Source organism: Corythoichthys intestinalis, chromosome 13, assembly GCF_030265065.1.
Source record: "Corythoichthys intestinalis isolate RoL2023-P3 chromosome 13, ASM3026506v1, whole genome shotgun sequence".
Classification (NCBI taxonomy): Eukaryota; Metazoa; Chordata; class Actinopteri; order Syngnathiformes; family Syngnathidae; genus Corythoichthys; species Corythoichthys intestinalis.
Genome location: NC_080407.1, coordinates 18,361,118 through 18,374,888, shown reverse-complemented (window position 1 = coordinate 18,374,888; position 13,771 = coordinate 18,361,118). Strand labels below are relative to the sequence as shown.

The window sequence follows — 13,771 nt, the reverse complement described above, 5'->3', positions numbered from 1 at the left end:
TTGCCACATAACAAAAAAAAATGCCACATGGCAAAATCGAATTTCCCACGTACCAAATACCACTTTCATTCTTGGCCCTGCTGTAAATTTTCCTATAAACTAAATTACGTATGCATAAAACCACATATTAGCTTATGTTGGTCTTAACGGGAAGCAGCTGGATTCAGCCGTGCGAAATGAGTTATGTCATATTCACTGTTGCCACGAGAGGGCGATGTATCCACCCAAATCAATCAAACTAAATGCAAACAATTTCAAAACAAACCATTACAACGCCACTTTAATTCAAGGAACACTCGAAGCAGCAAAATTTAACTCTAATCTTTTTTTCTAATCGAATTACTCGCGTTCATCGATTAATCGTTGCAGCACTAAAATAATATAAAGTGGGCCGGCCTGACGCATGGTGATAAACTCATTCCAATTCACAGCAGAAGGATTAAAAACAATACATACAGATCACATATTTGACTAACCAGAATGGTCTTCCATAATAGAAGAAGAACTTTCTTCATGGGGAAATGAGGTGCGTTCATACTGCAGAACTTGGTCACCATGGAGAAGAGGAGCAGTGCAAAAGGCTCGCCGTTGTATAAAGGCGCACCTAAGCGGGAAAAAGACAAGATTAACAATATGAACTGGTCAACTCTACCGTATCCGTTTCATCTCCTACCCACCTAGCTCGGTCTTGAAGGCCTCTCTGGCGGCTCTCCACTCGGGTCCGTCGTCCTCCGTTTGAACTCGAATGGTCTCCACCATCAGGTACATGATACTGAGCAATACTCTGGAAAGAAGCGAGGATTTTTAAATGGGGAAAAATCACATGCATGTGTTACATCCCAACCTGAGTTCTGTGCTGTCCGCGAGCGAGATAGCAGGTTTCCTCACTGCACTGCTGCATGCTTGACTGTTACTACAAAACACATTAAAAATTAAATGATTGCACCGCATCCGTCGATCTTAATGACGTTAAGGTCGTCTCCAGGGGGTTCTTACTCACTCGATCTCCATGCTGAGGAGCTCCAGCAAGGCTGTGAAGATGCCCATGTCGTACAGGAGGAACACGTTGCGCCTTGACCAGCGGAGAACATCCAACTCGGCGTCACATTCGTCGAACACACCTGCAGCACGATAGATAAGTACTTGTACTGTATTTCTAATAGGGGTGTGACAATATATCGAAAAAGTGATATATCGAGATACTTTGTAGGCCAACAAAAGAACAATTTGCTAACTTACATAGCAAATGTACGCTAGCCTAAATGTTGTAAAATGCTAGTTTTTTTTAAAAAAATGCTCTTAGCAATGGTTCAAACACATATTCCCACAAAAAGGGCAAAATTTTGCCACATACCAAAAAAAATGCCATCTGGCAAAATCCATTTTGCCAAATACCAGAAAAAAAGCCACATGGCAAAATCCATTTCGCCACATACCAGAAATAAAGCCACATGGCAAAATCCATTTTGGCACATAAAAAAAATGCCACAGGGCGAAATCCATTTTGTCACAGAGCAAAAAAATGCCACATGGCTAAATCAATTTTGCCACATACAAAAAAAAGCCACGTGCCAAAAAATGTCATATGGCAAAATCCATTTTGCCACATACCAGAAAAAAAGCCACATGGCAAAATCCATTTCGCTACATACCAAAAAAATGCCACATGGCAAAATCCTTTTTGCCACATAGAGAAAAAAATGCCACATGGCAAAATCCATTTTGCCATATAACAAAAAAAAGCCACATTTTTTGGGTATGTGGCAAAATTGATTTTGCCACATGGCGAGATCAATTTTGCCACATACCAAAAAATGCCACATGGCGAGATCAATTTTGCCACATACCAAAAAATGCCACATGGCAAAATCAATTTTGCCACATCCCAAAAAAATGCCACATGGCAAAATTAATTTTGCCACATACAAAAAAAGCCACGTGCCAAAAAATGCCACATGGCAAAATCCATTTTGCCACATACCAGAAAAAAGCCACATGACAAAATCGATTTTGCCACATACCAAAAAAATGCCACATGGCAAAACCAATTTTGCCACATACCCCCAAAAAATGCCATTTGGCAAAATCAATTTTGCCACATACCAAAAAGAAAAGCCACGGGGCACAAGCAATTCTGCCACATACAAACAAAGCCAAGTGCCAAAAAATGCCATATGGTAAAAGCCGTTTTGCCACATACCAGAAAAAAAGCCACATGGCAAAATCCATTTCGCCACATACAGTACGAGAAAAAATGCCACATGGCAAAATCCATTTTGCCACATACCGAAAAAATGCCACATTGCAAAAGCAATTTTGCCACATTGGAAAATCAATTTTGCCACATACCAGAAAATAAGCCATATTTTTTTTTACAATGCTCCTAACAAATGGCTCAAACTTGTCCCCACAGAAAAAAGCTAAACATACCTAAAAACTAAATTACGAATGCATTTAAAAAACCATTAGCTCAAACAAAAACTTAATTTATGTTGGTCTTAACAGGGAACAGCTGGGTTCAGCCATGTAAAATGGGTTATGTAATTATCATTGTTGCCACTAGAGGGCAGTGTATTCACCCAAATCAATAAACTAAACGCAAACACTTTCAAAACAAACCATTACAACCCCACGAATACTCGAAGCAGCAAAATATAATTCGAATCAACAGGAAATGAGCCAAAATCATGGAAATGACTCGTAATTTTAATCACACTAGAAGGCTCCGTCTGATGCTTGGTGTCATTACGGGAGAACAGGTTAAAGCTTACTTTGGGTAGTTTCGTACAAAACTTTGCCAAGCTTGAGTTGCTATGCTAGCACCAATAATTTTATCACTGTATCCGTCTGATGCTTGGTGCCATTACGGAAGAACAAGTTAAACCTAGGCAAATGTGGGTTAACAGATTTGAAATCCAGATTATGCTAGGGCTAGCGCGGTAGTTACGTTGTGGTTACAAACTGGGTGTCGTACCTTGAGCAAGATAGAGGATCGCCCGTGCCACCTTCAGTCTCTTGTCCCGGTCGGTGACCTCTAGAGCGTCGAGTAATCTCATCACATACGTGCGCCTCTCCTCCGAGCTCAGATCGATCCAGCGTTGATCTCGAGCTGCGGCGAGAATTGCACATTTGATTCTGCACAACGGCAGCCAATGAGTTTACACAAAACATACCGTAGCTTCTGAAGTCTTCCTCAAAGCAGTCTCTGTTCAGGGCGAACTCGGGTTCCTCGGTGTAGCTGTAAAGCTCTGAAAAGGATGATAATTAAGTGTCATTCAACTTTACAAGTGTGTATAAACACTTGTCAGTCAGTTTTACCGTAATTTTTGGACTACAAATCGCTACTTTTTTCCCTCATTTTGAATCCTGCAGTTTCTAATCCAGCGGTTGCTGAATCCGGCTGCTCCCTCTTAAGACCAACATTAGCTAATATGTGTTTTTATGCTTTCGTACAAGGCAAGGCAAGGCAAATTTATTTATATAGCACAATTCAACACGAGGCAATTCAAAGTGCTTTACATCACATGAAGATCATAAAAATCACATTTAAATCAATACAACATAAAAACCAAGACAAAAGATCGCACTTAATCACAGAATAAAAATAAATAAATACAAATAAAACAAAAATAAAAAATAAAACAAAAATTACTACTCCTAATAATAATTGAAATCAGCAATGGAGATAAGCACAAGAGGAATAGAAAGCAGGTAGATTGAAATCTACCTGTACAGGCAAATTTACAGCAGGGCCAAGAAAGAAAAGTGGTATTTGCTATGTGGCAAAATGGATTTTGCCATGTGGCATTTTGTTTTTGGTATTCTTGGGGTCTGGTAAAATGGATTTTGGCATAAGGCATTTTTGGGGGGGTATTTGGCAAAATTGATTTTGCCATGCAGCATTTTTTGGTATGTGATAAAACGGATTTTGCCATTTTGCATTTTTTTGACATGTGGCATTTCATTTTGTTATGTGACAAAATAGATTTTGCCATCTGGCCTTTTTTGTATGTGGCAAAATGGATTTTGGCCTGCAGCATTTTTTTTTTTTTTGCCATGTGGCTTTTTTTTTTTATATGGCAAAATTTATTTTGGCATATGGCATTTCTTGTCATGTGGCATTTTATTTTGGGATGTGGCAAAATTGATTTTGCCATTGGGATTTTTTTGCCGTGTGGCATTTTATTTTGGTATGTGGCAAAATTAATTTTACCATTTGGCCTTTTTTGTATGCGGCAAAATTGATTTTGGCATATGGCATTTCTTGTCATGTGGCATTTTTTGGGGGGGGTAGGTGGCAAAATTCTGCCCTTTTTGTGGGAATATGTGTTTGAACCATTTGTTAAGAGCATTGTAAAAAAAAAAAACTAACAAAAAAACCTTTTTGGGGTATTTGGCAAAATTGAGTTTGCCATGTGGCATTTGTGTTGGGATGTGGCGAAATGAATTTTGGCATGTGGCATTTTTTGGGGGGGGGGATTTGGCATTTTCCTTATTTAACATGGCTGAATCCAGCTGCTCCCTGTTAAGCGCACCATGAGGTCAGTTTTTGTTTGAGCTAATGTGTATTTTAATGCATTTGTAATTCAGTTTATAGGTGCAGTATATTTAGCTGTTTTTGAGCAAATATGTGTTTGAACGATTTGTTCAGAGCATTGTAAAAAAGACGTTAGCATTTTTTAGCATTTAAGCGAGCGGACTTTTGCTATGCAAGTTATCCACTTGTTAGAAACATGAACATTATATAGCATTTAAGCTAGAAGACTTTTGCTAGGCAACTTATCCGATTGTTGTCAACATTAGCATAATATAGCGTTTAAATTAGCGGACTTTTGCTATGCAAGTTAGCCAATTATTGTAAACATTAGCATTATATAGCATTGAAGCTCGTAAGTTTGGCACTTGGCTAACTCGCATAGCAAAACTCTGCTAGCTTAGGTGCTACATAACGCTCATGTTTACAACAAATCAAATTACTCGACTTAACCGATTAATTGCTGCAGCACTAGTTAAGAGCGTTGTAAAAAAAAAAAAAAAAAAAAAAAAAAGTTAGGATTTTATAGCATTTAAGCTAGCGGACTTTTGCTATGTAAATTAGCTAATGGTTATTTTGTTGTACTGAGATCTCATTTATTTATTCTTTATACCGTGTGAGGCTAGGCTCAGGTATTTTAATCTTTTATGTTCCTAATCCGATTACTCGATTATTCGAACTAACGTGGTGATAGATTAATCGACAACTAAAATAATTGATAGCTGCAGCCCTTTGCCACGGTCAAAAAGTGTTACCAAAATACCATAAATAGCATTTAATGAAACAACTGGAACAGAAACAGAAAAAAATAGCAGAGAACATGAATTTCCTTATTTACATTATTTAATATCATTTTATTTAATTATTGTATTTAATATCTTTTGTTGTAAATATCCAATAATACAGTAAGGACAGGTAAACCTTATAATCCGAAAATTACGGTAATTCCTATGTGTCAAGTGGCAGACGCCCACAGAAATACGTCGACACATGCAAAATTTTCATGTTTGAAAGGGAACTGTCTAATTTGAGTACCTGATATTTCAGCCATGAGTGTGTCTGTGTCTCCATATTCAAACTCCAGGTTGGGAGACTCCATGGAGCTCTGCCAGGGAAGTAAAATTTCATCAGTGTTCCACCTTTGAATGTAAAAATGTTGTTACAGTATTTCTTTTTGTAGCCTGAAAACAAGTGACAGCAGCGTAACGGGTATTAAGTAATTTTCCGTCTGCTCCAGGCAATGCAAATGAATTCCAGTAAGGCTTATTCTGTATGCAAATATAAAACAGAGGTAATATAACAGTATGTCTTCTAATATGAGGAATTTATTATACAAAATTACATATACCATAATTTTCGGACTATAAGCTACTTTTTTCCTTCATTTTGAATCCTGCGGCTTACACTCCAGTGTGGCTTACTTGTTAATTTGTTAGTTTTGTGCCCATACTTTATTCAGTCACTGTTCCAGTTGTTTCATTAATTGCTTGTAATGGTATTTGGTAACACTTTATTTGACAGTGGCGTCATAAGACTGTCATATTTATGACATGACGCTATCATGGGCATTATTGAAGGCTTATGACAGATGTCATTACGTGTCATCCGGCACTCCATTTATGTCGGGGATCTGTAAATCCATTCAAAAGTGAGATAATTTGCCGGATAACACTAAATGACACATGTTATAAGCATTCATTAATGCTCATGGCATTGTCATTTCATAATTATGATGTTCTTATGACAGTCTTATGGCACCACTGTGTTACCAAATACCATAAATAGCTATTAATGAAACAATTGGAACAGGAACTGAAGAAATAATTAGCACAAAACATTAATTTTGATTGTTATTTACATCTGGAGTGCTTGACTGTCACCCCTAAGGGAGCAGTGATGGCCAAATGAAGCTTCTTGAAGCAATGAAGCATGGTGGTCCATTTGGTCTTATGATGTCAAATAAAGCGTTACAGGTTAATACTTCTTGAGGCAATAAAGCTTTGCAGCCAATTGGTTCAAAGCTTCATGGTGGTTCATTTGGTCTTATGACAGTCTCATGGCGCCACTGTCAAATCAACTGTTACCAAATACCATAAATAGCAATTAATGAAATACTGTAACTGGAACAGTAAATGAAGAAATAATCAGCACAGAGCATGAATTTTGATTGTTACAAACATCTGTTGCACTGCAATGCATGCTAAGAGGAATGTTGGGCGACAACAGTGTGGACAGCAGGTGGCAGCACAGGGGATCAGTGATGGTCAAATGAAGCTTCTTGAAGCAATGAAGCTTTGCAGCTAATTGGTTCAAAGCTTCGTGGTGGTTCATTTGATCTTCTGACAGTCTTATGATGCCGCTGTCAAATAAAGTGTTACCGATCAATATGTTTTGGTGTAAATATCCCATAATACAGTGATTGTTATTTACATCTGTAGCGCTGCAGTGCATGCTAGGAGGCATGTTGGACAACAAGTGTTGACATCAGATGGCAGAAGTGGTTGACTGACTCCGCCAAGGGAGCTATGATGGCCAAATGAAGCTTCTTGAAGCAGTAAAGTTTTGTGGCCAGTTGGTTCAAAGCATTTGTTCTGATGACAGTCTTATGGCGCCACTGTCAAATAAAGTGTTACCAAATACCATAACTAGCAATTAATGAAACAACTAAAACAGTAACTGATGAAATAATTAGTACAAAACATGAATTTTGATTTTTAGCTACATCTGTAGCGCGGGAACACATGCTAGGAGGCATGTTGGACAACAACAGTGTTGACAGCAGGTGGCACAAGTGGTTGACGGTCTCCGCCAAGGGAGCAATGATGGCCAAATGAAGCTTCTTGAAGCAATGAAGCTTTGCAGCCAATTGGTTCTAAGCTTCATTTGGTCTGATGACAGTCTTATGGCGCCACTGTCAAATCAAGTGTTACCATATACCATAACTAGCAATTTAGGAAACAACTGGAACAGTAACTGAAGAAATAATCAGCACAGAGCATGAATTTTGATTGTTATTTACATCTGTAGCACTGCAATGCATGCTCGGAGGCATGTTGGGCGACAACAGTGTTGACAGCAGGTGGCAACAGAGGTTAACTGTCTCCCCCATGGGAGCAGTGATGGCCAAATGAAGCTCCTTGAAGCAATGAAGGATGGTGGTCCATTTGGTCATATGATGACAAATAAAGTGTTACAGGTTAATGTCTTATATTCCATAATACAGTGAGGACAGCTGTGGCTTATTTATGAACAAAGCAACTCGTAGTTATATATATATAGTGCGAAAATGACGGTAAATGCCTTTAATCTCATATACCGCTATTGACGGCTATGCAAATCCAATCCATCTGAACGGCAATTGGCTGGCAGCATTAATTAATGCATGTGATCTTTGCACTGTCCAAACTAGGTCAAAATGTCACTGCTAGACATTGGTAATAATATGAATGCTAATTGTTGAATCCACTAAGTATACAGCAATGTAAATATTAAAATTGCATCCATGCGGCAAGCAGCCACGTTTTACCACCTGCAGTCTCCACGTTAAACAACGCCGCAGGATTACGAGCGGGGTTATTTTTAGGAGCCGGTAGCTAAAATAACCTCTCAAGTGTGCATGTCTGCGTCCAGCTGTCCCGATAAAAAAAAGCTCCCCGGCAACAACGGGAGAGCCCCGAAATTGTCTAATTTCCGAGGGACGCGAACACCTACCTCGGACTCCTTCTGCTGGTCCTTGAACACATCCTTCCCTTTCGACCTCAGCCTGTCGCCGTTGTCGTTCAGGTTATTGAGCAGCGGGACCTCCATGTCCTCCGCCTGCATTTTGCTCACGCTCGGCGGAGACAAAACAGGGGGGTCCACAAGGGAGGACAAGTTGGGGGCTTCTCCTTGCTCGTTTTCGCGCCCCTCGATACTCGCGACGTGTGTTGGATGCGTTCTCCCCGCACGCCTCCAGAGGGCGGGGCTTGCTAGCGAACCGGTCGCGTAAAATAGACGAATTTGACACATTATTAGTTTTTTAAATTTAAATGTTTTAACGTTATAATACAACATAACACTGATCCAGACATTACGACTTGTTAATAAAATATTTTTGAAATATTTTTTGTTCACAGTACTTTAATTTTGTCAATGTATCCATGTACTGTGAGTCTGTCACCCCTCGTTTTTCGCGGTTAATGGGAACCAGAATCCACCGCGACAAGTCAAAAACCGCGAAGTAGCACCCCCCTCCCAAATTTTTTTAACATGCTAATTATCACGTTTTTACCTCATAAATATTTTTTGTTGTTGACATTTTAACATAAATTTCACGTTTTTAATGACAAGCGTCACATTTTTACATGGTAGTTACCACATTTTGACATGCTAATTATCACGTTTTTACATGATAAATCATATTTTTACACAATCATCATGTTTCGACATGGTAATTAGCCTATAACATTTTTAAGTATTTACCATGTTTGTAAATTATAATTTTTCAATAAGTTGTCACCTTTTTACAAAATTATTTTACTTCTATATAACTGTTCCTTCATGCTAATTATTGTTTTTAATTGCTAATTATCACGTTTTACGTGCTATTTATCACGTTTTAACTTGCTAATTGTCACGTTTTTACCTCAAAGTAAGCATATGCTTCATCTCGTCCGCCTTTGTCTTCTTCTTCGGTTCCTTCGGGCAAATCATATCACATTTTGTAATTGTCAATGATTGTCAATGATATCGATGATGATGACAATACAATTCCATTCAATTCCATAAATATGACATTTTTACACAATTATCCCATTTTTACAAAAATTAAACTTTTTTTAATGACAAGCGGTTTTTACGTGGTAGTTACCACGTTCTGACGTGTTAATTATCACGTTTTTACATGATAAATCATATTTTTACACAATTATCGTGTGTCCACATGGTAATTATCACATTTTTAAATCATTACCATGTTTGTAAATGATAATTAGCTTATTTTTTTCAATGAGTTATCACGTTTTTACCTCATAAATATTACATTTTATGACATTTTTACATAAATTTCACGTTTTTAATGATAAGCGTCACATTTTTACATGGTAGTTACCACATTCTGACATGCTAATCATCACGTTTTTACATGATAAATCATATTTTTACACAATTATCGTGTTTCAACATGGTAATTATCACATTTTTAAATCATTACCATGTTTGTAAATGATAATTATCACATTTTATTCAATGAGTTGTCACCTTTTTACCAAATTATTTTACTTCAACGTCATTGTTCTAATTAGATAATTGTCACGTTCTTACATGCTAATTATTACATTTTTGCTAATCATCACGTTTTTACCACATAAATATTAAATTTTTACGCAATTATCACATTTTTACATACATTTTATGTTTTTAATGACGTTTTTATATGGTAGTTACCGCGTTCTGACATGCTATTTATCAAGTTTTTACATGATAAAAATCATATTTTTACAGTTGTCATATTTTGACATGGAAATTATCACATTTTGAAGTAATTACCATGTTTGTAAATGATAATTAGCACGTTTTTTCAATGAGTTGTCCTCTTTTACAAAATTATTTTACTTCTACATAATTGTTTCTTCATGCTAATTATTGTTTTTACATGCTAATTATCACGTTATACATGCCAATTATCACGTTTTTACCACATAAATATGACATTTTTACACAATTATCCCATTTTTACATAAATTTAATGATTTAAATGACAAGCATCACATTTTTTACACGGTCGTTACCACGTTCTGAAACGCTATTTACCACGTTTTTACATGATAAATCATATTTTTACACAATTATGTTTCAACATGGTAATTATCACATTTTTAAGTATTTACCGTGTTTGTAAATTATAATTTTTCAATGAGTTGTCACCTTTTTACAAAATTATTTTACTTCTACATAATTGTTTCTTCATGCTAATTGTTTTTACATGATAATTATCACTTTCTTGCTAAATATTACGTTTGCTAAATATCAAGTTTTTATTTCAAATATTTTTACATTTATTACATTTATTTATTACATTTTTCCTTTTTACATAAATATCACGTTTTTGAATAATCACCATGTTTGTAAATGATAATTAACACATTTTTTCAATGAGTAGTCACCTTTTTACACAATTATTTTACTCCTACATAATTGTTTTTTCATGCTAATTATTGTTTTTACATGATAATTATCACTTTCTTACATGCTAATCATTACATTGTACATAATTATCACATTTTTAAATCATTACCATGTTTGTAAATGATAATTATCACATTTTTTTCAATGAGTTTTCACGTTTTTACATAATTTCAACATAATTTTTTCATACTAATTTTTTTTTACATGCTAGTTATCACGTTTTACATGCTATTTATCACGTTTTAAAATGATAAATCATTATTTTTACACAGTTATCATGTTTCGACATGGTTGTTATCACCTTTTTAAATAATTATGTTTGTAAATAATTATTATGCAAATTATCATGTTTTTACTTGCTAATTATCACGTTATTACCTCATAATTATTACATTTGTCCATAATTACATTTTTACATAAATTTCACGTTTTTAATACCAAGCGTCACCTTTTTACATGGCAGTTACCACGTTCTGACATGCTAATTGTTATGTTTTTACATGATAAATCATATTTTTACGCAATTATCATGTTTCGACATGGTAATTATCACATTTTTAAGTAATTACCATGTTTGTAAATTATAATTGTGTTATGTTTACATAATTTCTATATAATTGTTTCTTCATGCTAATTGTTTTTACATGCTAACCTTTTGACATGCTAATTATTACGTTTTTACATCGTAATTATTATGTTTTTACATAATTATCACATTTCTACATAAATTTCAAATTTTTAATGAAAAGCATTCAAAAAGATTTTTTGTGTTCAATTTATTTATTTAGATTTGGCATTGGAAAGATGTTTTTCACTTTTTTCCCCCTTCTAAAGTTTAATTTAAAAAATATATATTTCAATAAATTTTTCAAATGTAATAATTATGTTTTAAACATGTTACTGTCCCTCCGAAATATTTTTAAACACGAATAAAGTACAAAAATGCTTGTCTTTATTAAATGCTTCATTGATTTGTCCACTCAAGCTGCTCATTTACACACAATAAGTTGCCACAGCAACTGTTTAACAAGTTTAACGCTGACTGATGCATGCGGCACTTTGACGTAACCGTTTCTGGCAAGATAAAACCTTAACAGTCTGTCAATCATCGTTAACTTTAATAAGCACCTCCAGTGCACTGCTTGGTGTGTGTAAAAAGTTTGCCCAAGACACAAGTTCAGCACCAATATTGCTAAGTGCTAGCATGCTAGAAATGGGAACATCTGGGTGATACAACAATTATCAATATTCAGGAAATCATTTTATAATATTCAATTTTTTTTTTTTTTGGGTAATCATCCCAAAAATTTACTCAAATACAAGCAAAAAAGTATTTGGTGAAAAGAATACTTAACGAGTAACATTGTAACTGTTTATGATGTTTGATATTTTTTCTGGGAAAAAAAAGGCATTTTTTATGAGCTCAAAGTCATCGATATGAACTGTTATTATATTTTGAAGAAAAATCACTTTACATAGCCCTTCACAAAAACCCGAGAGGTCCTCAAAGTGATTAACAACAAAGCAAAATATAGTTAATGATAAAGACTACAACCTATTCAGAACAGAATCACATTAAGCCTAAGAAATACACGCACACACAAAAAAAAATCATTGAATTCTGGCTCGAGAAAAAAATGAAGAAATGAAGCATCATTCATCCAAAGATCATGAGTGCCCTCTAGTGGAGAAAAATATGTTCCCTATTACGAAACTAAAAGGACCACATCTCCAGTTTTCCGTGGTCAATCGGGGCCAAATAAAAACTGGGAGAGAGGTTAAAATCCGCGCTTTTGAGTCATGTTAACCGCATACTTTTATATTTTTAATTTTCACAGTGCTTTAAAGACGCCGCGTGATTGAACAGGCTGGCGTCAAGTGAGCTAACGGAGACATGATTATAATCGATTCTGGTAGCAATCCATTTGTTAGGTTCCATTTGCTTTTTAAACAGTGACACCTTTAAAATTGTCGATTCTTAGCAGGAGCATATCAATAACCTTTCGCGATACAAAGTATCACCCTACTAGCATACTTAAACTAACAATTGCATTTAAACTCACCAATTTCCTTGTTATCTGTCACGTTGACTTTGGTAGCAACGCCTACAAGTTGACACAGTATCAGATGTTGACCCAAAACACAATTTTCCTCATTAGCTAACTTTGCCTACCTGTAGCTGCTCCAAGCACTCGCAAACACACGGGAGTGTGTTGCATTCAGGTGCGACTCCAGAGAAGGAGGATAAATAAGTGTCCTGCAAACAGACCTTGTTAACCCTCCTGTGGAGCAGTACAATTAAAGATGTATGGTGAACATGTAAAAGAACAAGAGGACTTATTCAAATCAGTTTCCAACAATGGCTAAATTTAGCTAGCGGAGAGAATGAATGAAGCCTGACAGTCAGCTGAGCTTGGCGCTGATGTCAGAGGCCATACAGTCTGATCAGTGCCAGCTCGGATGAGGTCAGGGAGGTCAATTGAAGTGGGGGAAAAATAACTTCCCGGAAACCTTTACTGTTGTTGCTTTTTTTAAACAATACTTTTCTTCAGGCAGTCATCTTTGTAAATCTCACTGGAACAGCACCAAACAAAAGTTCCTGCATTATCACCCTGTCCAATGCAGATTCTTCACTCTTGGCACCTTGTCCAATGCAGATTCTTGACTCTTGACAAGGTGATGATGCTGGAACTTTGGTTTGGTGCCGTTCCAGTGAAATTTACAAAGATGACTGCCTGAAGAAAACGTCTAAATTCCTTCAGTCCTTGATGATATTGGGCTGCATGTCAGGCAAAGGCACTGGGGAAATGGCTGTGGTTAAAATATTCAGTAAATGCACAATTTTACATTGAAATTTTAGACAGCGGCCTTATCCCTTCAATTGAAAATATGTCATTTTTCAAGATGGCAATGCATCATGCCACAGAGCTAAAACTGTTAAAGCATTCCTTGGAGAAAGACTCACAGTCAATGTCATGGCCTGCAAATAGCCCAGATCTCAACCCTATTGAAAACCTGTGGTGGAAATTGGGGATGGGGGGGGGTAGAGATGGTCCACAGCAAGGCTCCAAC

General features: G+C 36.2%; 1 protein-coding gene across 3 annotated transcripts in view; it reads right to left on the bottom strand.

The window, feature by feature from the left end:
- The window catches only part of strip2 (striatin interacting protein 2), a 34,478-nt gene extending 25,667 nt beyond the window's left edge, over nucleotides 1-8,811 (bottom strand). Inside the window, exons 1-8 of one of the 3 annotated variants that reach the window (XR_009066800.1) lie at nucleotides 8,246-8,811; nucleotides 5,570-5,639; nucleotides 3,174-3,248; nucleotides 2,975-3,109; nucleotides 1,001-1,121; nucleotides 845-913; nucleotides 678-784; nucleotides 477-604 (exon numbers count right to left, since the gene is read on the bottom strand). Coding sequence is in view for 2 of the 3 variants with exons in the window: in XM_057855972.1 (XP_057711955.1) it covers nucleotides 477-604; nucleotides 678-784; nucleotides 845-913; nucleotides 1,001-1,121; nucleotides 2,975-3,109; nucleotides 3,174-3,248; nucleotides 5,570-5,639; nucleotides 8,246-8,587 (1,047 nt within the window). In the remaining variant the exon portion in view is untranslated. The remainder of the gene's footprint in view (nucleotides 1-476; nucleotides 605-677; nucleotides 785-844; nucleotides 914-1,000; nucleotides 1,122-2,974; nucleotides 3,110-3,173; nucleotides 3,249-5,569; nucleotides 5,640-8,245) is intronic. The other 2 variants (XM_057855972.1, XM_057855973.1) reach the window with 2 other exon arrangements.
- Nucleotides 8,812-13,771: the final 4,960 nt, after the last annotated feature.